Here is a 24,093-nt window from a genome sequence, read left to right as displayed (position 1 = left end):
GCGCGCACGCGCAGTGCGGCCGCGTTTGTCGCAATGGCTCCGCGCGGAAGGATACCCGAGTGACAAAGCCGCCCGTGCGGCGCTCTCCCCGCCCTCCCTCCCGCCTGAGGGGCGCTGGGCGGAAGGAGACGGAGGCGGTTCCTGCGGGATCCTTCCGCGGCGCCGCGCGCGGACTCTTTGGCGCGGGGAGCTAGGTCCGGCGGCCGCCATTCGGCTCGCCGCCGCCGCCGCCAGCGCCATTTCGGGAGCCTCCGCCTCGCCGCGCCGCCAGCCCCGAGGGCAGCCCGGGCCCGCTCCGCCCGCCCCGGCCCGCCGCGCCCGCGTCCCCCCCACCCCCGCCGCCTCCGCCAGAGCCTCGCCGCCCGCCCGCCCGCCGCCATGGCGACCTCCGTGGGGAACGTGGCGGACAGCACAGGTACGGGCCGCGCTCGGGGTCGCCCCGCCGGGCCGGGCTCTGCCCTCACCGGGCGCCGCCGGGGGCGCTCCGCCGCCGGGGGCCGCGCCTGCCTCGGCCGGAGCGCGGCGCTCCCTGCCCGCGGGGGCCGCTCCCGGCGGAACTTTCCAGAAGCGGCCGCCTCGCCGCGGCGGCTCCCGGCCGGCCCCCGCCGCCTTTGTGCCCGGCTCGGCCCGGCGGGGGCAGCGCGGGCTGGGCAGCCGCAGGCCTCGCCGCGGGGGGCTCCTCGGCTTGCATCGATCGCGGCGTCAGGTGGCGGCGGGGAGCAGGGCGGCGTGCCCCGCACCGAGCTGCTCCTCCGGGGGCTGGGGGCCGGGCACCTGCGGGCCGCACGCGTGCTGCTGCTGCCAGAGCTGCCCTGCCCGCGAGGGGAGCGAGCTCGCTTTCTCCCCCGCACAACGAAATATATATATATATGTGTGTGTGTGTGTGTATTTTCTTGGTGAAAGGGAAGCGCAGCTTTACCCTCCGGATTTTTAGGGTTTCCTCTAAGCAGAAGGGAAGGAAGAGCGTGAAAATCTAAGACAATGCCTCAGGAAAAGCGTGGGGGGGGGTGGGGAACGGGGGAGCGGTGTGAGGAAAGGGCAGCGGGGCGGCGGCTGGGGTGGACAGAGCCAAGGGGAGGCCGAGCGCTGCAGGACGGTGCCACCTCGGCCGGGACTGCTCCTCCGGACACCGAGGCTGCAGCATCTGGGAGCCCTGAGCTCCTTGAGGAGCTGAGAAGGACGAGCGCCGGCCCGGCGCTGTCACCTGCTCCTTGTCGCCCGCACCTCCCGGGTGGAGGCGGCAGCTGCTCCTGCCTGCCTCCAGCTTTTACCGAAGCGCGAGGTTGAGCAGGAGTTAAGCGCTCAGGTGGTTGGTTGTGGGGGAGAAAAGGTCTCATGTGGGTTTGTGGTACTTCTGTGCGGGTGTTTAATCTGCTTGCGTTCTCTACAGCTTGCAGGAGAGGTTGTGGCACGCACCAGCCTTTGCCAAGGTCATAGTCAAAGCGTGTAGTGCAGGCTAGCATAGGTGCAGGAATTCGTGCGAGAAAGTCTTGATAAGGGATTTTTCTGCCTGTGGCTCCTTGCTGCTGTTGCTTTGTTTAGAAATGGGTTCGGTGAGCAGACACGAGCGGCCACGTTATGGGTTCTTTGGGTAGCCTGACTTCTGTTCTGCAGCAGTGTAATTGAAAGTTCAGCTCATGTGGAACGTAGGGATTACAGCTGTTTGCTTCCCAGCATCGACTGTGCTTCTCGAGGGGATTTCTGCTAAAATATTTACTTGGAGGTGGATGACTGGGTATTTTATGCCGAGGGATTGATTTGCTTTATCTCTGCTCAGGGGAGCGAGGAGGGATTGTTTTGGGAAGATATTGATAAATGAGAGAAAATTTCAGTACCCTCATTTTGTCACTTTAGCTAGGGATTGTTATTCCCAGGTGCTGTTACATTAAATACAGGATTTCTGCAGTGTCCTTTCTCTGTTGCCTGAGGAGTTGCAACTTCAGTTTCGCTCCATGCTTGAGCAGGCCAGGCGTCCTGTTCGGGCAGCAGCTGGAAGTTTCTTCCCAAGTGGTCATGAGACTCCCAGTCTAAACCTCTATGGGTTTTATTATTTTATATGTATATATTTTTTGCTTTAGCACTGAAATTTAATCCCACTATTGGTACTTAAAGGAGAAATTACTCCTGCCCATGGGCCACGTGCTTCCTCTGTCCAGCCTCGCCGTGTCTGTGCTGTGAGCAGCGCCTGAAGCGCGCTGAGCCTGTGTGGCTGCTGCCGCAGGAGGGAGCAGGAGCAGCACGGCTGTGCGCTGGGCTTCTGCTGTCAGCCGCTTGCGGCCTTCGCAGTGCTGCTGTCACTTCCACGCTGAGTAACAGTTACGTCTGTCCATTGCCCTGAAGGTTAACCAGGTGCTGAAGTCCGCTTTTCCCTTAGTCTGCGGTTCAGAAAGCTGTGAAGCAGGGCCCTAGAAAACAGAGATTAACCTGTTTGCAGGCGCTTGGTTGGTAATGTCTCAAGTAGCTGGCAGTCAGTAGTTTTGCTAGTTCCAGCTTAAAATGAACCTTTAGTTTATAGCACAGAGACAATATTATCTGGGAAAACAACTTGAGTTGGGTCACGTCAATTTTTTTTATTCTCAAAACCAGATAGCACTAAAAGAAAATCATGAAAATAATGGAAATAATTGCCATCGACCCCGAGTTCATAAAATGAACACTAGATAATAACTCTGAACCTAATGTCTTTGTGACTGTTTTGCCATCTTTAAAAATTCTCGTAAAATAGTTTCAGAAGATCCTTGTAGTATGTAACTGCAAAATTGTGTACTCAGATATTGAGGTATTTACTTTTATTTGGTAGGATTTATTTGTTTCATTGCATCAGAAACGCAGAACTCCCCAGGTGCAGGTGGGAAGTATTGAGGAAACGGAATTAAGTGACTGCAGAGTACTGGAAATGCTGGACTTCAGAAGGAAAAATAAAGAGATACTTGCAGAGCTTTTAATAGCAAGGATAAGTGGTATAAAGGCAGAAATTGAAGGCACTTTCTAGGATGAACAGTTGAGGGTTTTTTTCCTAGCTGCAGTTGTCTGTGTTCTAATACAGAGCTGTCTTTGTAAGACAGTTAACTCGCTTTTCACAGAGAAGGTTGCTGTAACTAAAATGTGGTGTTTTATTGAAGTATTTTGTTCTTCGTGAATGTATCTTAAATATTAAAAACGTTTTGTCCCTCCCATTCCAGCTAAGCCTCCCGAAGTAGGAACTGCTTTCCTGTACCCTCTCCTTCTTGTGGTTCCTTCTGTAGGCCAACAGCGTAACCACTGAAGCTTGTGTTTGTCTCATCTGATACCGTACTCAGGCCAGCACTTTATTCGGTGGAGGAATCGTTATTCGTTGTAGATAACCCAGGCAGCATAGAGGTTTAAAGGAAGGTTGCGCATTGCACATTTTTCTTTAAGGGCTTTTACACGATACCGATCTACTGGCATAGCAAAGTTTCCTTTTGTTCAAGTCCTTTGAAGTCTTTGTCTGCTGTCCTTCATTTTCCTGTTAATTTTTTAGAACTTTCAATGTTACAAAGCACTAGATTTACAGCCTTGGGGGGAGGGTAAGGAAATTCATTGATCTGTTGCTCACGCTGCTACTGTTATGAACCAAAGTAAAATCTTATGTCAGGAATATCTTCAAATATTTTTCAGGTTCGCGGAAAGCAGTCGATTTCTGTCTTGTAATAGCTGTGAATATTTGTGTTTCCAGATACTAACTGATGAAGTCATGCGCTTGTACACACAATGTTAGAAATACCATAGCAGTAGGTGGGAGCCTGAAGATCTGAGAGCTCGAACTGTCACTTGCTGTAGTGTTTATGTAACTTCCGACATCTTCATCCTTTAGTTCTAAACACTTTTTTTTTCACATTTGTTTTGTTTTTGTTTTCTTTCTTTTGTTTTGTTTCCATTATCTAACTTTTTGTTTTCCCCCCTTAAATGTTTTGGTGATTCTCCAGAACCAACGAAACGTATGCTTTCCTTCCAAGGGTTAGCGGAGTTGGCTCATCGTGAATATCAGGCAGGAGACTTTGAAGCAGCAGAGAGACACTGCATGCAGCTTTGGAGACAAGAGCCTGATAATACTGGTGTGCTTTTATTACTATCATCTATTCACTTCCAGTGCCGCAGATTGGACAGGTAGGAGAACCGAGGGGTTCTGTCAAGTTTTCTTTTGAGTTTGTGCCTGCAATAGTATTGAGCGCAGCTGAAAAAAATACTCATCTAACATTGGCTTTATCTCTGAATGCAAATACTGACTAACTGCATGGTAGCCGTAAGGACTCGTCAAAAATGACGTGCTTTTTTGAATTCTTCAGGGTAAGAGGAATACAACTGGGAATTGCTAGCCTTGCAACAAACGACAGATCTTGCTGTTACTCTCGTTTTTTCGTATTGTACGCTTTAATATCAGAGTATCAGCCACACTTGTATGTACCAGAGTTATTTGCACAAGTAAACAAAAGTCTTTATTCCACTTGCAGTGTGGGGTTTGTTTATTTTTTTCTTAATTCTAAGACTGATTGTTTGCAGCAGAATGGTATTGCTTAGATAAGGATTCTGTCTTGTGAAGGCTGTCTCTGTGCTCTTTCTGCCTGCCTGTTCCTGATCTTGCATTTTGAATTGTAACTGTTCTAGCTGTAAATCTGTGTGTGCTGGTGAAGGAAGTAAAAACTTGAAATCAGGATGTATTCTATATAGGTTTCTGGATGGGATTGTAGTAACAATTCAGATATGGGATAATAAAATGGAGGAGGACAGGCCAGAGTTTTACATCTGATCTGTCTGTTATATCCTGTTTCTTGAAAAGACTGTCAAGTGAAACGTTGCCTAGAAAAGTAGCATACGACTGTTGGAAGAGGTGTAACAGAGTATCTGCAGTGCTTTCTCCGGCTGCATTGAGTTCAGGCTGGTGAGGAGGCTTGAAGCCTACCGATTGCAACTGAGTTGTCTTTCTTCAATAGAATCTGAAAGAAGAATAGGAGAGAGGATAGTTTAAACTAGGAGAAGCTAAATCTGTAAATCCAGATGTGTTGGCTGTGGGTTTGGCTTGCTTAAGCATGAATGTTGACTGAATAACAAGGCAAACAGGCAAACGCTGAAAGTCAGGTGTTTTGTTAACTTGTTTAATTTTTTCCAGGTCTGCTCACTTCAGCACTTTGGCTATTAAACAGAATCCGCTGTTGGCCGAAGCCTACTCGAATCTGGGCAATGTGTACAAGGAACGTGGACAGCTACAAGAAGCTATCGAGCATTACAGACATGCACTACGCCTCAAACCAGACTTCATTGATGGATATATTAATCTGGCTGCTGCGCTGGTAGCCGCAGGAGATATGGAAGGAGCAGTACAGGCATACGTGTCTGCCCTTCAGTACAACCCTGTAAGTAGCACGTTGTGCTTTGCTGCTGTGTCACTTTTATGTCTATAAGTGACTGCTATAAAATCATCTGCTGTTCAGATTTGGGGTTATAGCTCTTTAAAACTAATTTTTTTTAGTAAAAATTATGTTAGAGTGCTATCTTCTGATTATTTTGCATTGTGCTCAAATGGTCTGTGTAGTGCTGTGCAGTATGATGAAGGTGTCTGCTTACAATTGCATCACGAGTGCCTGTTTTGTCAAAAATCTTTAAAATGCAGCACTGGTCCAGTGTGTGTATATCCTTTTTCCTTTGCAAAAGCAAATGCAAAACCAGTCCAACAAGAGCTTGGAATCTTTTTGCTGTGTTCTTCAGCCTATGTGAACTTGTCAAATTCACGTTAAGCAGTGTGACTAGTAGAATGTGCATCGGTTAGGAGTACTGTAAGATGGTTTTTATTACAAAAGTTGAGTTTTACTTAGGCTAGAAACTTTCTTTGTTAATGTAGACACAGCTGTTCTCATTCTCTGTGGTCTTACAATAGACTGCAACTGGAGTATCCAGCAGTACATGCTGTGGCTACAAATGAAAGAAAAAGAGCAAGTGGCTTATGGATTAATGGGGAAAAACAGGGAGGTAAAACTGTTGAGGATGCAGGAAGCAAGGAAAACAGCAATGATTAAAAAAGAGGCTTCAAATACTTTTATGTGGTAAAAAAACTTAAGCTGCTTGTGGGGTCACTTGAACTTTCTGTTCTTTCATATCTCTGTACAAACAGAAATTGTATGAACTGGTTCCTAATTCCTTTTTTTCTTATTGATGTATTTTTACAGTACTAAAATCAGTCAGACCTGTTGGCTATAACGTTAGGTCATGAAAAAATGTTTTGAGTTTGTAATATATTTACTGGGAATTTACACTGAGCTGTAGAGGACTGGGGAGTTCCGTTCCAGGGCCTATGTGAAGACCTTGGGGACATCGGTGAAGTCCCGAAGCTGACGGTGTGACTTTGATTTTTTCAGGACTTGTACTGTGTTCGTAGTGACCTGGGGAACCTGCTCAAAGCCCTGGGTCGCTTGGAAGAAGCCAAGGTAGGTGTTGAGTAGAATACATGTAAACGCCAGTGTTTTGAAAACTTGAACTTTGCACCAAGTCTTCAAATCTGCGTTGATCTACAGACAGTCTGAGAAACTGCTGAAAACTGAAGGCACTGAAACACCCCAGAGTAGTTGCAGGGCAAGATATGGCATGTCCATGTTTAAAAGTTGGTTTAAGTCAAGAAATGGAACATTACCAAGCCTTTCTGCTGAACTAGACTATCTGATACCATTCTGAAGTATTGGGCAGGGGCTCCACCATGCTCTTATCTGGAAATAAGTAACAGTCCTTCAAATCTGAGGCTTGCCTGCTGGTGCCAAGCAGAGAGCCTGTGGTTAGCTCGAGATCCCTGTACGATGCAGGTGCTATTGAAAATGCTGCTCTTCTAAAGTCCTTTGTGGCTTGTAAGTGGAGAAGAAACTTATCCAAATGTTACCTTGTAATATTGGCTTTTAAAGATTTTTATTCTTTTTAACTTTTCCCTTCCCTTGATAGTGGAAGAAAGGCTAGTAAATGATCAATAGCTGCAGTATGCGAACCCCCGAATAACTTTTCTTCATGTCTTCCCTTCTCCCCTCCCTAAAATAAAGAAATCAGAAGGACAAAGCTGGTTTGTTTGGAAATGAACTGATCGAAAGAAAACTTGCTGTAGTGGAAAGGTGGCTTCTAGCAGTCTTGTGTTTCCTAAACTGAGAATTTGAACACCAAGATGAGTTTAAAATTCTTGGCATGTTAAAACTTGGATTGCACAAAGAAATTGTCTTGTTACAAGCCACCTTACGCGTCCGCGCTGCAGGGGTGAGGAGTGTGGAGAAATCAGAAACACTCTGGACTCCACGTCTGTCGCTCCAAGCCCCACGCGCATGCTAAAAAGTGGAGTGTATGAACAGCGTAGCTGTCTGTTTGGCTGCAGCACCATCGGGGAGGGTTAGGGCCTTTATGGGGTAAGGGGAGCGTAGTTTTCAAAGTTCATTGTTTTTTTTGGATTTCTCCTAACAACTTGGATGCGTGTACCATCCTAGGACAGCGTGATCGATTTGGTCAGATCCAGGTTGAAAATGTTTCGTAGTAGTGCTAACAGTTTGAAGAGTCTTTGAGACACTTGGTTCTCAGCCCACCAAGCGGACAGCTAACATGAATTGCACTTCACTGCAGCTTTAGTGTGACTGGTATAGGCCAAGACACTGCGCCTGCCTTAGGTTGCTGACTTCTTTGTTTCAGAGCTCTGGAGACACCTAGTTTGAAAGTGTTATTCCGTTTTGTGAGAACTTAATAAACGAGGAAAAACATCTTGAGTAAATTGCAATGTGTTTCTTTGGTTATCAGTCCATTTGAAAGATCAAGCCAGCAAGTTCCTTACAGTTTGAACTAAAATTTAATTTCTTTGTAGATACTTCAGAGCCTTTCTTCCAAAAAAAAAAAAGTCCCTGCTGTATGCAATTGCCCTGATTAACCCTCTCCCTTCTGCATGTCTCCCTTGTTACAGACAGATTGTCCTCATTCCCATGTGTTAAGACATATCCAAAAAAATTGCAATTGCTTTGTTGAACTTTTACTAATGATCTTGTTTTATTTTCTCTCTTGTTTTTGGTTTTTCACCACTGATATTGTATTTAGAAGGTTTCAGGTGGGTGAAACCTCCTATTCCATGCGTAAGGTGCCTCGCTGAAGGGAGCTCGAGGCCTGGATCTAGGGCAGACACACACCTCCTCCTCCTCTTCCAGCAAGGAACGCACCGAAAAGTCACATGATGAGAAATATGGTAACGGGTTTGTAACTGCCACAGCAAAACCATTTGCCTCCATGCCTGAATCTTCTGTCTTGTGGCTTCAGAAACAGCTTAAAATATTTAATTACAAGCAAGTAATGTAAGAATGTTTTATACTAGTAGCCACAAATTCTTTCAAAGAAATAAAGTAAAAGTAAATTAAAATATTTTTTTAAAGAAGTAATTGGAGATAGTTAATAGTAAAAGCTTCTAACTCTTCTGGTTGTTCATTTTTTTCCTTTTTTCTTCTTTGTTTGGATTGCAGCGTTCTGCTCTTCTGATGATGCGCTGTGATCCTGCAGTAGCGCAAAGGCTGCGCAGCGGTAACGCGCATTGCGTGCGATTAAGCCCTCGCGAACGGTTGACTGGATGATTAATCTCGGGTTGGGTGCCTGCCCAAGCTCCAGGCGCTGGCCTTTTGGACGCAATTGGGTTGTAACGCTTTTAGACTCCAGACATCAAATTTAACGTGCAAGTTTTTGTGTGGGCCTGTCTGGTAGATTAATGATTCTGGTTGGCCGTTCGCTGCACCTAGGGCAATGAATATAGCAAAGCAGTTCGCAGCGATAGCGTGGCGCCGTGCTGGTTAGGATGCGCAGCGACTTCTCGCGCTTGCATTACAGGGACCTAAACCTTCATGCAATCCTGTCATTTGAGGTTTTGAAGCTGTAGCTGATGGAATGTCTTCGGAGAACCTGGGGTGGGGTGTGCCATCTCACTTAGCAAGGACGACTAAAAGTGAAGATAAGCTACACCTTTTTCCGTAGCCTTTCTGATTTTCAGAGTGATTTCTATCCTGTTTAGGGTACGTCACAATTTAATAATTTTATTTCATAGCTAAGTAGTTTTTGCATAGTAGTTTTTTGTTTTTATGCACGTCGAGAGAGGCAGATACTTCCTCTGAACTACGTGAATTATTTTGAAGATGATTTCTTTGCTGACCTGGTGTCTAAAGGCATGTTAACTTGTTATCAGCATAACTGAAAAATGGTGGGCTTGCACCTGGGTTTTGGTTTGCGCTGGCGCAGGATCAACAGCAGTTTGCAGCGCATTAGTTTTGGCGCAAGCTAGCCTATACTGCAGGGTCACTTTTGGCTGGTTAGAGAAGGCATACTAACAATTGTTTTCTCTCATTTTTTTCTTTTTACAAATATTCCCCTTCCCTTGTATCTCTCTTCTTTAACTGTTCCAAGGCCTGTTACTTAAAAGCAATTGAGACTCAACCAAACTTTGCAGTGGCATGGAGTAATCTTGGCTGTGTTTTCAATGCCCAAGGAGAAATCTGGCTTGCAATTCATCACTTTGAAAAGGTAACTGTCTAAGCCAGTCAGCTTCACTGCTAGATTTTAATGCACAGGCCATTAATTGTCTGCTTATGGATGAGTACTTTGGTAGGTGATAAAAATATTTTGATCAGCAGAATTTCTTATAATCCTGTTGACGTCCTGTGTTAATAATTTGTTTACTTCCTGATGTTTCAGACTGCCTGTATGCCACTAAAGAGATATGTTTAGAATTGCCCTAAGGACTTCACACACATGTCAAAGATAAGAAATTCATTAAGTTGTTTTACAGTCCTTTACCGGAATAGAATTTTTACAAGTATAGTTTGGGAATAATGTTTTCTGTGTTGTTTTTTTTGTATGTAAAAAGGAGAAACAATTCCGCTTAAAACCATTTTTTTTGTAGCAGTTTTTATTTCAGGTGTTCTTAACTTTCCTATGAGTAACTGAGGAGAACAGTTTTAAGTGACGCTCGTTCTTCTCCAGGATTGTTTTTCACCACTATTGTTTCAGACTTTTCTAGATCTTTGTCATTAGATCTTACTCTAAATCGTTGTCTAATACCTTTTAGTTAGCATCTGAATTTGATTTGTATTCCTCTCATAAGTCTCTAACATGACCTAAAACCAGATTTAAGATGTGGTGGACAGTTTCTTCCTGGTATTTTTGACTCGGATCTACAAAACTAATTTTAACTGCTTGTTTTTGTTCCTGTATATAGTAAATTATAATTAAAAAGTATTTTAATTTAGAAGTAATGGTTCCCGTGGGAAAGACTGTAAGAGTGTGGCTTTCCAAACACACATCTGTAGCTTATTACTGCAAAGTGAAAATGTTTTTTGTTAGTCAAATGGCTACGGTTCTTTTTCCCTATACACATGATGTATTTGCTTTCTCGTTCCTGTGAAATTGGCTCTATTTTTCCTTCAGGATCTGTTTCCTAAATTTTTAAAATAGGTCTCGTTTTGCAGTAGATAAAGGATGTAGATCAGTTTTTTGGGTTTTTATTTTTAAGGTTTTTCTTCCCTAAAAATAGCATAGCAAGGGTGGGCAGGAGACTTAAGTATGATCAACCTAACATGAAATAAATGTTTAACATTTTATTCTGCAGTAGTCACAACTGATGTCAGTTACTATCTATTCTAATACGAATGAATTTGGAGGGAACTAGGTCATGGCTTAGGTAAGCAAATGAATGATCTGAAGGTAGTATATTTTGTCCCTTCTTCAGATAAGTAACTTCAGTGTTCTATGATTGATTTGTGTAACTTAAGTTTTCCTTACTAGGTTGTTGGTAGTCTTAGACGCTTACAGATTAAGTTTGAGAGACTTTAAATCATGTGTATACATATATAAACAAAAATGAACTTCAGGTATCATAGAGAAAGCTTTTGTGCTAATGCTCAAAACTTTGAAAATACTTCCAGGCTGTAACGCTTGACCCAAACTTTTTGGATGCTTATATCAATTTGGGAAATGTCCTCAAGGAAGCAAGGATTTTTGACAGGTAAGCAGATAAGTAGAATCACTCTGTCAGTGGTGTACATATCATACGTATCCTACATACCAAGATACAAATTAGGTTCCTGATGTAAAATCTCTTCGGGCAGACATAGTGAAAACGTGTGCCATGAGCTGAGAAAGTAAATGGCTTCGGAAGGCTGGATACTGGAACTAAAAATAAATAAATCCTGTGGAATGTATCCCTTTGTTATTCTCCTGTACTTAATTCTCATTTTTAACATTTTACTACTGAAGGTGTAGACAAAAATAGATTTGAAATTAAGTCAGGAAAAGGATGGTGAGAAGGTATGTGAGAAAGGCATGAAACTACCATTTTCATTATGTGTTTCTAGACCTCTGATCTACAGGTATATCTAAAACTTCCCTTTATGTAGGACAAGCTAAAATGCTGAATTCCAGTTTAGCATCTGGCTGAATATTCTGTATTTGTTGTGTCCACATTGTGTTACTGCATGTGGTTGTAGTAGTACATTTGCTGTCGTTTGGACTAACTTGTTTTGAGACCTCTAATCTGTTCAGTCAATCTTACTTTTGTTTCTGGAAGAAGATCCAGGCTGTGTTGTTTCGATGCAGTGTACAGCATTGCATCTGTTGGTTTGGTTGTAATTTCTGGTAACTGTGGTTTGTAACAGGAGTAGCAGCCTGGGAAAAGTATGGCACCAGTTCCTTGGACTACTCCAAAAAAGCATTGTAAACGCATGAAATTCTTGCTTTTCGTGTTCCTCTATAGATTAAATAATTGCAGAATAGTTTTTGAATAAAACTTTAATTTTGCAAATGAAGAGAAGGTCTTGCAGTGTCACAAATGTTCTAGTAATACGAGCCATATTAAAATAGTTCTGAACAGGAGTACCGCACATCTCTTCAGCTGAAGCCTGTTTCAGATAGTAGCTATCTTGTGTGGAGCAGTGAACGTTGATTATTAACGCGATTTTGGAACTCAGGTTGTTTAACTGAAGAGAACAAAGTCTGTCGTCTAGCCTGCCAGTCATTACAAAATTGAGCATAGTTTTAAAATGTCATGCATAATAATGTATTCCTTGATTGGCTTTTTGATTCAGGCAGTACTTCTCTGTGTTTCCACTAACATCTTACACGACGGGTGTGGGTTTTGTGTATGTGGTGGTATATATCCCTTGAAGGTTTTCTTTGTGTGTGTTTTTTGACTGCTGCTCTGTGGATGATTGTTTACCTTCTTTTTCTTGTTACAGAGCTGTAGCAGCTTATCTACGAGCCTTGAGTTTGAGTCCAAATCATGCAGTTGTGCACGGCAACCTTGCTTGTGTGTATTATGAGCAAGGACTGATAGACCTAGCAATAGACACCTACAGGAGGGCTATTGAACTACAACCCCACTTCCCTGATGCCTATTGTAACTTGGCCAATGCCTTGAAGGAGAAAGGCAGTGTAAGGAGTGCATTTTTTTTGCCTTCCTTTTTTTTTTTTTTTTTAAGTTATTTAATATCCACCAGGATAATATCCAGGAAATATCCACCTTGAAACTGTTAAACTGATTATATAATAACTTCTCAGAAACAGTGCTGTTACAAGAAATTTTACCGTATCAACAGTTCCTTTTTTATTCTTTTTTTTTTTTCCTTTTTGAAGGTGGCTGAAGCAGAAGAATGCTACAATACAGCTCTTCGACTTTGTCCCACCCATGCAGATTCTCTCAACAATCTAGCAAACATCAAACGGGAGCAGGGGAACATCGAGGAAGCTGTCCGCCTTTACAGGAAGGCTCTTGAGGTACAGTTGAATGCTGTCGGGAGGTGGGGAATTAAAGCTGAGAACATGTAATATGACATACAGTTTTTAGGTGTTTTTTTTTTTGTTGTTGTTTTTTTCCATCTCTTAATCATAAGCAGAGGAAATTCTGCTTAGAGACATGAGTCCTAAAATGAAGAGTAAGAAATGCGCAGGAATTTCCTCTGTTATGGTAGAATTCGGGGATTTGAGAGACTGATTATGCTTTTATTTTTTTCCCCTCCAGGTGTTTCCAGAGTTTGCTGCTGCACATTCGAATTTAGCGAGTGTTCTGCAACAGCAAGGAAAGTTACAGGAAGCTCTGATGCATTACAAAGAGGCTATTAGGTAAATGGATACTACTTGTAATAGTCCCAGTGTGCCATAACAGGAAAGTGCCATAGACCTGTACAGGATGTGGCTTACAGTAGCATATTTAAATTCAGATAGTTGCTTTGCAAACACGAAAGCGTGGCTATGAGTATGTTTCCTGAATGGAGGAGAAGCTTTTATTCATAACGTATGTTATCTTGGTTTCTCAGAATCAGCCCCACATTTGCAGATGCTTATTCTAATATGGGAAATACTTTGAAGGAAATGCAGGATGTTCAAGGAGCTCTACAGTGCTATACCCGTGCCATTCAGATAAACCCAGCTTTTGCTGATGCCCATAGCAACTTGGCATCTATTCACAAGGTAACACATGTGAATGAATCACTCTTAGAATATGGTGGGGCATTGTGGGTACTTACCCTGAATATGTTGGTATCTACTGACTCATTCCTTTGTCTTTACAGGATTCAGGGAATATACCAGAAGCCATTGCCTCCTACCGCACTGCTCTGAAACTGAAACCTGACTTCCCTGATGCCTACTGTAACTTAGCCCACTGTTTGCAGGTGAGAAGGGGGAGACATTGGATGTAATTCTCAAGATTCCTCTGTATCAAATACAAAGTTTGGTCACCTTAACCAAAGACTACATAAGCGTAGTGAAAGAGTAAACAAGTCTTAAATCAGAAGACTGTAGTTATCAACAGTAATTACTGAAGGTTTTGCTTCCATTTTTGGAAGAAGCATTGGTCTCGGCTTCTTGAAATAATCTTTTTTAATTTTACCTTTCCTAGATTGTCTGTGACTGGACAGATTATGATGAAAGAATGAAGAAGCTGGTTAGCATTGTGGCTGATCAGCTGGAGAAAAACAGACTGCCTTCCGTCCACCCTCACCACAGCATGCTGTATCCCCTTTCTCACAGTTTTAGGAAGGCTATTGCTGAGAGACATGGAAATCTGTGCTTGGACAAGGTAGGAGGTTTTATAAAGCCCTGTTGTGACTGAAGTACTTTTGTCTGTTCTTACCAAAAATCTAATACTCGCATAGTTAGTATTAGCCTTTGTAAGGCTTACTAGTCACTGACCTGTGGAGATGCAGAGTGAGTAAATGATTCTTTCCCTAACAGTAAAATAGATCCAGGCAGCTGTGTGGTAGTATTTCCTGAAATCTGCACCTGTCCAGCATCTATACTACTTGGTACATGACCTTGCCTCATCTGTTCCTCGCTGGAACGTGCAAGCTTTGTGTTTGCTTGGCTCTGGGATTTCCAAATGCCCTCACCTCTGTGGTGGCAGCAGTGTTCCAGGATGGGTGTATCTCAATAGGAAGTATTAGATTTTTCATTTTTTATTCTGCTCTGGCGTACTTTGCGTACAGTAACGTATTTTCTTCCAAAGTTTCATTCATTAAACGTGTCTTCTTTTCTTTTAATGACTTAACTGTGCTATTTCCACAAAACTGCACAGCATCTCAAGCTGCCAAGAGTGTCGTTGCAGTTGACGGCAAATTCTTTGACTAAAATAATGTAGCTTGTTTTCCTTTTGAATCAGAGGGTCACAGCTGTTGGCAGTTGTGAGTGTTGAAACAGACTACGTGAGCAGGTTGCCAGTTATAATTGAAAATGCTCTGTCAGCCAGTGGAAGGGTCTAGTTAGCATGAGAGATGTATGGATATGAAACTTTAGAAGACAACGTGTGCCTTTAAACTGGCTTGAATTTAGGGTCTCTGCAGCCTTGTAATCTTGCCGATGATAGTGGTTACAAGCTGATGCCTGGGGAAGGTGGTGAGCATAGCAGAAAGCTTGCTGTGATGTTTCACAGGAACACTGTTCTGGTTACAAGTGGTTTGTAGTTCAAGAGCTATGTGATAGTCGTGGTGTGGCATCATTATGTTTAATAATCAGGGATGGAATACTTCAGAATATGCAGGGGATAGAAAGGCAGAAATGTTGATGATTTTCAGCAGTCATGTCTGTCTTTATTTGTCTAAACGTAGGCACATGACATCTGGTAACCCAGTTTGTGAAAATTGCACTTGGCTGCAGTGGAATATACGTAATGCAGGTTTGAAATAGCAGATGCTCATAGCCCACTTAAATGCTGGATAAGGCTAATTCTAAAAAATCATGTGTTGTTTTGGTCTATGTTTAGCATTTGGGTTTCGATCCTGGGTTTATAAACATTTGTTACATTTTCTTGACAGATTAATGTTCTTCACAAGCCGCCATACGAGCATCCGAAGGATCTGAAGGCCAGTGAAGGTCGACTTCGTATTGGCTATGTGAGCTCTGATTTCGGAAACCATCCAACATCACACCTAATGCAGTCAATCCCAGGCATGCATAACCCAGACAAATTTGAGGTAAAAATCTAAATGCTGAAGCTTTTAAAATACAGCTGTTATAGGCACTTTCTTTTCCTTGGTGCAGGCAGATAAATTAGGGAAGAAGGGCAAATCTTCTGTTGCTAGTATGTGTTGGTTAGTGATCCTTTTTTTTTTTTTTTTATGGGATGGGAGAGTTCTGCAGCCTAAGAATTCTTCTTTTTACCAGTACAATGTGTTATTTAGACGGTAGGAATTACTGCAGGTAGGATTCAAAGACTATGGGAAAATATTTTTTATTTTGTTTTTATTTAAGCTTCATCTACTGTTCTTTTAATAGATGTGTTTCAACATCAAGCTACTGCCTTGTTACTTCAGCCTTACAGACACGCATCCATTTTGTGTTTACTCTGCATTGCAGAGTGAACACAAAACAAGCCGTTTACAAGCCTTATTTTTTCTCTTCTTCTTTTCCCTCTCCCCTGTGTCCTCTCTACTTTTTCCTGGTCACACAGTCTTTGTAGTCTGAGACCCCTGTGATGAAGCCCTATGCTTGATTTGTCAGAAGTGTCACTATGAAGCAGTTTTCTTTCATGAAACAATCAAATTAGCAGTCTGAGTTATCTATGGGGTGGAGGGAATGTACCACTTCCCCTTCAATTAGCCTGAGAGCAGCCTTTCTTGTTCTAGATTTATAAAGCTCTGCAGACCTTAATTTAAATAATAAAAGTTAATCTGCTGTCTTACTAAAACCATGCTTTTGTCCTTCAAGGTAACCAATTCTCTGCATGGTGGTTCTGTTTTGTCTATAGCTTATCTGCGCTCAATTAGCTAAAGAGTTAAGATTAAAGATTTTGAATTTCTCAGATACATTTGCAGTTTCTTAAATGGAGAGGACTAGTCACGTTTTAAAGAATCTGTTATAAAGCTTTCCCACGACTTATCTGTTCAAACTGAGTCATAATTACATGATTCTCACTGGTTACAAATTCAAAGGTGTCTTGTAAAAGGCATTTTTACAGAATTAAACCCTCAAATTCATGTGTTAAAATTGCTTAACTTGGCATTGATGAGAACTTTTTATCTTTGTTTATGCAAGATGTAGTACATTATACTTGTCCCAGAACTAGGTAGATCTGGGGCCTGGTGCTAATGTGTTCAATGTCCTTTTTTCTTTACTTCTTTCTCAACTGGTAACTGCCACACAAATATAATGTAGTTCGTCTGGAACTGGATACAATTTTACTTATGTAATTAAAAATTACAATACCATATATTTATAGCAAAATTATTTTGTTGCGAAATAACTTTGCAATAGGAGCTTTATAGTAAAGGTGTAAATTATTGCAGGTACTCAATTTGTGGTGCCTTCTCTTCTAGGTATTCTGTTATGCCCTGAGTCCTGATGACGGTACAAACTTCCGTGTAAAAGTGATGGCTGAAGCAAATCACTTCATTGACTTATCTCAGGTGAGCTTTCTTAGCAAACCAAAAGGAAGAGAGATCAGCCTACAGGTTAAGATTTTAGCGGCAAGGACTTCTTGAATTAGGCCGACGCTAGTTTTAAGAACTTGGGGGTTTGTAGATGTATTGGTGTTATGCCTAACCTGGGATACAGTGGCTGTCGTGTCACCTCTGTGATACTGTTAAAAATTAATATTAAAACAAATGTTAAAAATTAATATTAAAACAATATTGAGTAGCTTTTACATTAGGTCTTAAGATAATGGTCATACCCGAATGTCATGGATAAATCAAAACACCACAGCTGCAAATATATTTAAGCTTGCTTAAGGTTACTTTACCCAAGTGAAGTGGGGTAGAGGCTTGCTTGATGGAGGGATTTTTTTCCCCCTGTATCAAAAGTTTGTATCTGTTTTTTTGTTTGTTTTTAAGTTTTTTGTGAAAAATGTGGTAGGGATTTCAGTATACACAGAAGTTGTTACGTTACCTCAAGATAACTGACAAGAACCTAAAGCAACTTCGGATTTGTGTATATGGAATAATATATATAAATTAGATGATGGATAAAACCTGTACATAGTTTTTAAACGCTTCATGTTGTTCAGGATCTGTTCTCATAAGTAAAAATGTTAAACTGATGTTAGCAGAACCATTTTTTGAGATGGGTTTGGCAGAGCTGAGATTTTCCTGTTGTTGTTTGTCTATAGCAAAATCATGTTTTGCCTTGTTACAACAGTTTTGGTGGTGTTTTTTTTAGAATGAGTTGAGGATTTACGCCTCTGTAAAACCAAGAGTGACAAAACTTACGTCTCACCAAATTATGCATTTGACATTCATCCGTTGGTACACCAATGACTAATTGCATTTGTTACTGAAAGTACGAATAAGTTTATTTATTTATTCTTCAGATACCATGTAATGGAAAAGCAGCAGACCGCATCCATCAGGATGGGATACACATTCTCATTAACATGAATGGCTACACCAAAGGAGCCCGAAATGAATTATTTGCTTTGAGACCAGCACCTATTCAGGTAACTAAGTTGAAGAGGACTGTATCTCCAAAAAAAACAAACACCAGTTCTTAGTAGGAGGAGTGTCTCTCTTTTTTTTTTTTTTCTTCCTTCATTTCTCTCCTCTCTGGCAGAGTGGGAAAAAAAAATGAAAGCTCATGTTTGATCACTGTCAGAGATCTGGGGACTCTCAAGTGTGTAATAATGCAAGTACAATTTAGAACAGGTCAGACAGAAGCTTTGTTAATTGTGATCACAGTGAGAATATTCAGACAGCATCTACCCCTTCTGTTTCCCTGTTCGCTACAAAGTGAATGCGGAAATGCAACCTGTATACTCTTTCCTCGCTTTTTTTTTTCCCTGAAAAATGTTAATATTTTGATGTCAAGTTGAATGTTAATGTTGAATCAAATGTTAACAAGGCCAGGTATTCATCCCTCCCAGGTGTTATGGGATGGACTTCAGGATGGTCTCCTTAAGTAGCTTGCTAATCACCACAGTTCCAAAAAGGATTCAAATAGCGAATGTGACAATACCGAGAGATGTCTCTTGGGAGTATAAAGGAGTGGCATTATCACAGAAGTGGGGAGTTGGGGGTCAATCACAGACTGTTAGTTTTCTAGTTGAAAGAAGCGTTCTTTCAGTTAGGATAAAATTCTTAGCTAGACCTCTTGAATATTAATAATTTGAATATCATGTTATTAAAGGAGAGAGTCTTTTTGAGGATTAGCAGATCTGAGACAAATAGGATCGCTTCTGTTGAAGCGCTGTAATTTTTTTTCCCTGTGCTTCACGTGCAGTTTACTGTGTCCTGAAAGAGAACTCTAATTCTGTAAGGTTCCTGTTTACTGCTTTCTTGTGTTGGTGAAAACAAGGAAAAGACTGAAGTCCTGCTTTTTTGTTTGTTTTCTTTAGGCAATGTGGTTAGGGTATCCTGGAACCAGTGGGGCATTGTTCATGGATTACATCATTACGGATAAAGAAACTTCTCCAGTTGAGGTGGCTGAGCAGTATTCAGAGAAACTAGCTTACATGCCAAACACTTTCTTTATTGGAGACCATGCCAACATGTTCCCCCATCTGAAGGTATGTAGAAAAGTAGAGAGGGCAAGAAAAGCTGGTGTTGATAGCTGTTGTTTTCCATCAGCTGTTGTGATAAAATGACTCTTAGTACATATTTGGTAAGGGATCTTGTAACTGTTGAGGTTTTATTTGTTTTTTGTTTTCAACAGAAAAAAGCGGTCATTGATTTCAAGTCCAATGGTCACATTTATGATAACAGAATTGTTTTGAATGGTATTGACTTGAAGGCTTTCCTTGACAGCCTCCCTGATGTCAAGATTGTTAAGGTGAGAGCTATGCCTTTGTGTGTTCTATATTAGATACTGAAGCTATTACTTTCTTTGGTACTTACGGAATTTCTCATAGATGAAGTGTCCTGATAGTGGAGACAATGCAGACAGCAATGCTGCCCTCAGTATGCCAGTCATTCCTATGAATACAATTGCGGAAGCTGTGATTGAGATGATTAATCGTGGACAAATTCAGATAACTATCAATGGATTCAACATTAGTAATGGACTAGCAACTACTCAGGTGAGGCACTTGAAGACATTCCTCTTGGTTTTATAATACATACGCGTATTTTAACATAACAAGGAACAAAAACCTCCAAGCAAATGCCTGTCTTCTGTCATGTCGGTTTGTTTAGTTCTCATACTGAAGGAAAGTCCAGATGTGTTGTAAGCCACAGATGTTCTGGAAGATGGTCTTTCCCCAAAGATAGAGGGGTTATGTCAACAGGTATCTGAAGTCCAAAGAAATTTAATTTTGTTGCACAGAAAAGATTGTCAGTTATTTAGAATTTGAAGGCACGGTGTGATCGTTCCCTTCAGCTTAAAGGGTGTTTACAAGCTGTTGTTCAGTTTTGTTTTTCCTATCGAAAGGTTTTGTTCAGTTATACAGGCCAAGTTCTTTCATTGTGTTTCAACAATGCTTATTCAGCTCCTTTTTATATCGTTCTGAACTATGCACTATGCCACCACCTCTGTGCTTACAGCTCCTGGGATTTGAGTGAGAGTGACAGTTGTTATTTTTGTTCAAAATTTCTTCCCTTGTAGAGCGGTTCTTCCTTTTAAAAAAAAAAAAAAAAATTTTGACATTGACATTTCCTTCAGTTTAGTCTTTTGGTACAGGAAGGAATGAGCTATAGGATTCCTAGTGCAGTCACAAGTGTTCTATATAAGCATACAGCTGAAATGTGACTCCTTCTATGTTTTTGTGGTAAAATGCACCTTTCATCCATCCTGGCTAATCAGAACTAAGTCGAAAGGAGTTGGTTGTTTCCTTGTCAGTCAGTTCCTTACAGTCTCACAGTTAGATACATGCCTGCATCTTTTATCTTAATTGTCTTTTTTCTATCTGTTCTATTGTGCCTATTGTCTTTTATTCAAATCAAAACAAAAAATCTTTTGCTTCTTAAATACTGTTTTCTTCTTCTTCATTGAAGTCTTAATTTCATTTTTAGTCTCAAGGCAGTGAAGGGACCTTAAGGAGGGGAAGAGTCCATGTGTAATGCCTCTTTATATGCTGGTTCTTTCCAATTACTTGGAATTTCAGAGAGACATAGCCAGGGCATGAAAATGCCAAGCGTTTTATTCCTTGGTGGTTGCAACATCATGACAGTCACAAGCATGTTACATGTACCAGTTAAATTCTTGTTCTGGGTAAGTAGACAATTTTGTTTTCATAGAAGAAGCCAAAGATACGCTTTAAGTTAATGGTGCACTGTGCCTCAGGAACATTCCATAGAGCATAAGCTTGTTTCTTGTGATTTCAGTGTTCAGGTAGCCTTTTTTTTTCCCATTTAGATTAACAACAAAGCAGCAACTGGAGAAGAAGTTCCACGAACTATAATTGTTACTACCCGCTCTCAATATGGCTTGCCAGAGGATGCTGTTGTATACTGCAACTTTAATCAGCTGTATAAGATTGACCCTTCCACTTTACAGATGTGGGCTAATGTAAGTGTCTGTGTGTCTGATACGAAGACTGAGGTTGGACCTCTGGAACATAGCAGTTCTACTGTTTAAATCAAGAGAAATGTCATGCAAGTTAAAAGTTCAACTGTTCTGTGGAAAATACTGACCTTGAGCCATTTGAATCCTTACAATGCTCGTATTACAGGGCTTGGCATTAAAAGGATATAGATTTTTTTAAAGTTTGGTTTAAAATCACATCTGTGCTTCTAGTCAGCGAGAATTAAATCTTGGACAGCTTAAGCGTGCTGGTACTCCATTGAGAAATAAGCTTGGTCTTTTCTAGCCTGCACGCTTAAGTTATAGCTGGTCTTGACAACTGGTATATTGATAGATTTGAGCGTGTAAGTACATTGCAGAGAGTTCTTTGAGGGGTATTATTTTATATTCCAGAGCGTGAGCCTATGAATAAATGGTATCACCAATTTCGAGACTTACTCTTTAAGTACTACTTTGTGAAGTATTGCTCAGAGTTGCTGTATCTTTCAGCAGTATTCAGAATAGAATACCATTCCACTACAAACTGTAATCTGTTTTTTCCTTGCTCTATTATCTCAGAAGATTCAAATATTGAATGATAGTGTCTTTTGCTTCATCTTGATACGTGGCAATTTATTGCCATTACCCAGAAAAAGAAACGTTTCTGACAGAACTGTTTGTATTTTCTTCTTGGTTATTTTTACAGATCCTAAAAAGAGTTCCAAACAGTGTGCTGTGGCTGCTACGTTTCCCAGCTGTAGGAGAACCCAATATTCAGCAGTATGCACAAAACTTGGGTCTTTCCCAAAACCGAATCATCTTTTCTCCTGTTGCTCCCAAAGAAGAACATGTGAGGAGAGGGCAATTGGCTGATGTTTGTCTAGACACTCCGCTTTGCAACGGGCACACAACTGGGATGGATGTACTGTGGGCTGGGACTCCTATGGTCACTATGCCAGGTAATGTGATGGGGAACCTAGACAGAGCAGGTAAATTTGACGATGATTTATGCTGTAACAATAACAGCTAGCTGGCTTGATGGATTTTCTTACTTCCTCTTGTGGAGGCGGAAGGAAAGTAACTTCATACTTGGTAGTGTGTTACTTGATAAGCTGATTCCTGTCATCCTTTTTGTTTGTTTGTTTTTACAGGTGAAACGCTTGCATCCCGAGTTGCTGCCTCCCAGCTTACTTGCCTTGGTTGTCTTGAGCTCATTGCAAAAAGTAGGCAGGAATATGAAGATATTGCTGTGAAACTGGGAACTGATCTGGAATAGTAAGTGAACTTGTACCATGTAACGTGGTAACATCAGGAATATAAAGTGCTGTCGTTGGGCACAGTGCTGAGCCTTATTAATAATCTTGCAGGTACTTTAATGTTTAAAATAACAAGGCAATTCTCATCTAGAGGTCTCTTGTTGTGCAGTTAACTCCGCTTCTGCTGTTACAGTAAATTCAATAGTGCTCCAATTAGGCTGAGTAGCAGTGCTGCCTACTCTGAAGAAATTGCTCAAGTGCAGGATTTTACCTGTTAAAAAGTGCGAGAGTTCACTTATTGTTCTTTTTAAATTGAAGATTAGGCAGTCTGAAGGTTAGTCAGTTTGTCATTTAAAGTTAAAACTGTGCAGTAAAAAGTTCCCGCAGTATAGATAATGCGACAAGTTAATCTATTAATGTCGCAGCTCTTTTGAAGTGGTAATGCCGGTGTGTATCAGAGGCAATTAGGGGATGAAACGGTGGTATGAACTTGGTGGGAGTTGGAGAGTAGGTATTTTTGAAACAGTTGTACTGGCAGTTCTGGGTTTGCTGAAATAGATTTAAAAATAGTGTTTGAAACTGCTCGTGACTGGCTTTAACTCTTTTTGTAGCCTGAAAAAAATACGTGGCAAAGTCTGGAAGCAGAGAATATCCAGTCCTTTGTTCAACACCAAGCAGTACACAATGGACCTGGAGCGGCTTTATCTTCAGATGTGGGATCACTATGCTGCCGGCAACAAACCAGACCACATGATTAAGCCAGTAGAGGCCAGTGAATCTGCATGAAGAGACTGTCTGTACGCCCACCCAGAACTCTCCAGGAACTGAGCCTCTCAAACACTTCTGCAGAGATGATGAGCTAAAAACTGTGCATTTCTACTTAATCTGCCTGGTACTCTGTGGCTGAAGTGATACATGATGGTGATTAGAGCACAGCCAGACTTACTTCTTGCATGATAGGGAAAGACTCTATAGAGCCTGGGATCCTTTTTATTCCATGAGGAATTTGAATGGGATTGAGCCGTGTACATGTGAACCTGTATGTATGAGAGATGTGATTGGTGGGGAAGCTTGAACTGCCCAACCAGTTATGATTTCAGGGATTGATTCAATCTTCTGATGAATCTCTCCTCTTACGCGGATTGGGAATTGGAGCTTTTTAACATTTGATTTTGGGGTACTCCTGTTGGTATACGTGTGGTTCTCCCATGACAAGATTTCCAGCTAGCGAGTGTTGCTCCCTGCGTTAAATTCTAAACTGTGCGGACTGAAAGGGCATATTTGCTGGTGTAGTCTTTTTTTATAGGTTTTATAAACCACTTGAGCCTATATCAGCCTTTTAATGTTTGACCTCTGTTTTGGAGCTCTCTGTAATGTGTTGGTTTAGATAAGGACTTTGGGTTTTTGTTTTGTTTTTAAGCTTCTCCAATAACTCAGCTAATTGGCTTCATGATGGCAGCTCCTGTTCTGTTTGAAAACCAAATTCGATTTGAAATTAATCCTCCCCACAAGTGTTTGAGGTAAACACAAACTGGTGCCAAATACAGATCTTTCAGGAATGATGTTTAATTATGTATAGAGGCGCAGTCCTAGGTACTGTAGCAAAGACTTTAAACAAAAAATAAAGCTTTGGTTTGCCAGTTTGACTGATTTGACCAGCGTTTCGCATTTTCTGCTACCCTTCCTGTGCTGCTGTCAGGAAAGTATCCTGAGTTTCTGGCCTTTTATGTTCATTTCTGCAGTTTTGTTGTAAATAATGCTATTTATTTCAGCAGCAGTAATTCGAGGTGTAAGTATAGATATTTTTATTGCCACTGTGTTAGACTAAACCCAACACTACGGAAGCTCTGAAGGGCTGCGTACGCATTCACGAAGCGTTCTGGCCCCGTGCAGCAGCTCTGTGCTTTTCGTGGTGCCT

The 24,093-nt window shown here is 41.5% G+C and overlaps 1 protein-coding gene across 3 annotated transcripts; it reads left to right on the top strand.

The window, feature by feature from the left end:
* Window positions 1–211: 211 nt before the first annotated feature.
* Window positions 212–23,821, top strand: OGT (O-linked N-acetylglucosamine (GlcNAc) transferase). 3 transcript variants are annotated; one of them, XM_035541477.2, is made up of 22 exons: window positions 212–415; window positions 3,978–4,128; window positions 5,129–5,372; window positions 6,372–6,440; window positions 9,409–9,525; window positions 10,926–11,005; window positions 12,234–12,429; window positions 12,631–12,771; window positions 13,016–13,116; window positions 13,311–13,464; window positions 13,566–13,667; window positions 13,895–14,074; window positions 15,306–15,464; window positions 16,806–16,895; window positions 17,798–17,923; window positions 18,818–18,988; window positions 19,135–19,251; window positions 19,331–19,498; window positions 20,773–20,925; window positions 21,626–21,878; window positions 22,071–22,194; window positions 22,787–23,821. In XM_035541477.2, the coding sequence occupies exons 1-22, from the start codon at window positions 379–381 to the stop codon at window positions 22,959–22,961; spliced, it is 3,108 nt and encodes a 1,035-aa protein (XP_035397370.1). In that variant the 5' UTR covers window positions 212–378; the 3' UTR covers window positions 22,962–23,821. The 3 variants fall into 3 exon arrangements, with proteins under 3 accessions (XP_035397370.1, XP_050569321.1, XP_035397372.1); XM_050713364.1 differs by having other exon boundaries at window positions 379–415; window positions 3,948–4,128; XM_035541479.2 differs by lacking the exons at window positions 212–415; window positions 3,978–4,128; window positions 5,129–5,372; window positions 6,372–6,440 and adding an exon at window positions 6,458–8,209.
* Window positions 23,822–24,093: the final 272 nt, after the last annotated feature.

The sequence above is a fragment of the Cygnus atratus genome, chromosome 13 (genome assembly GCF_013377495.2).
Source record: "Cygnus atratus isolate AKBS03 ecotype Queensland, Australia chromosome 13, CAtr_DNAZoo_HiC_assembly, whole genome shotgun sequence".
Taxonomy (NCBI): Eukaryota; Metazoa; Chordata; class Aves; order Anseriformes; family Anatidae; genus Cygnus; species Cygnus atratus.
Note: the sequence above shows the minus strand (reverse complement) of the source record. Positions and strands in the feature narration are given on the sequence as shown.

Coding starts and splice junctions, on each gene's coding strand:
- OGT (XM_050713364.1), top strand. CDS start 379: ATGGCGACCTCCGTGGGGAACGTGGCGGACAGCACAG. Junction 4,129..5,128: donor CAGTGCCGCAGATTGGACAG/GTAGGAGAACCG, acceptor AATTTTTTCCAG/GTCTGCTCACTTCAGCACTT. Junction 13,465..13,565: donor ACTTGGCATCTATTCACAAG/GTAACACATGTG, acceptor TTGTCTTTACAG/GATTCAGGGAATATACCAGA.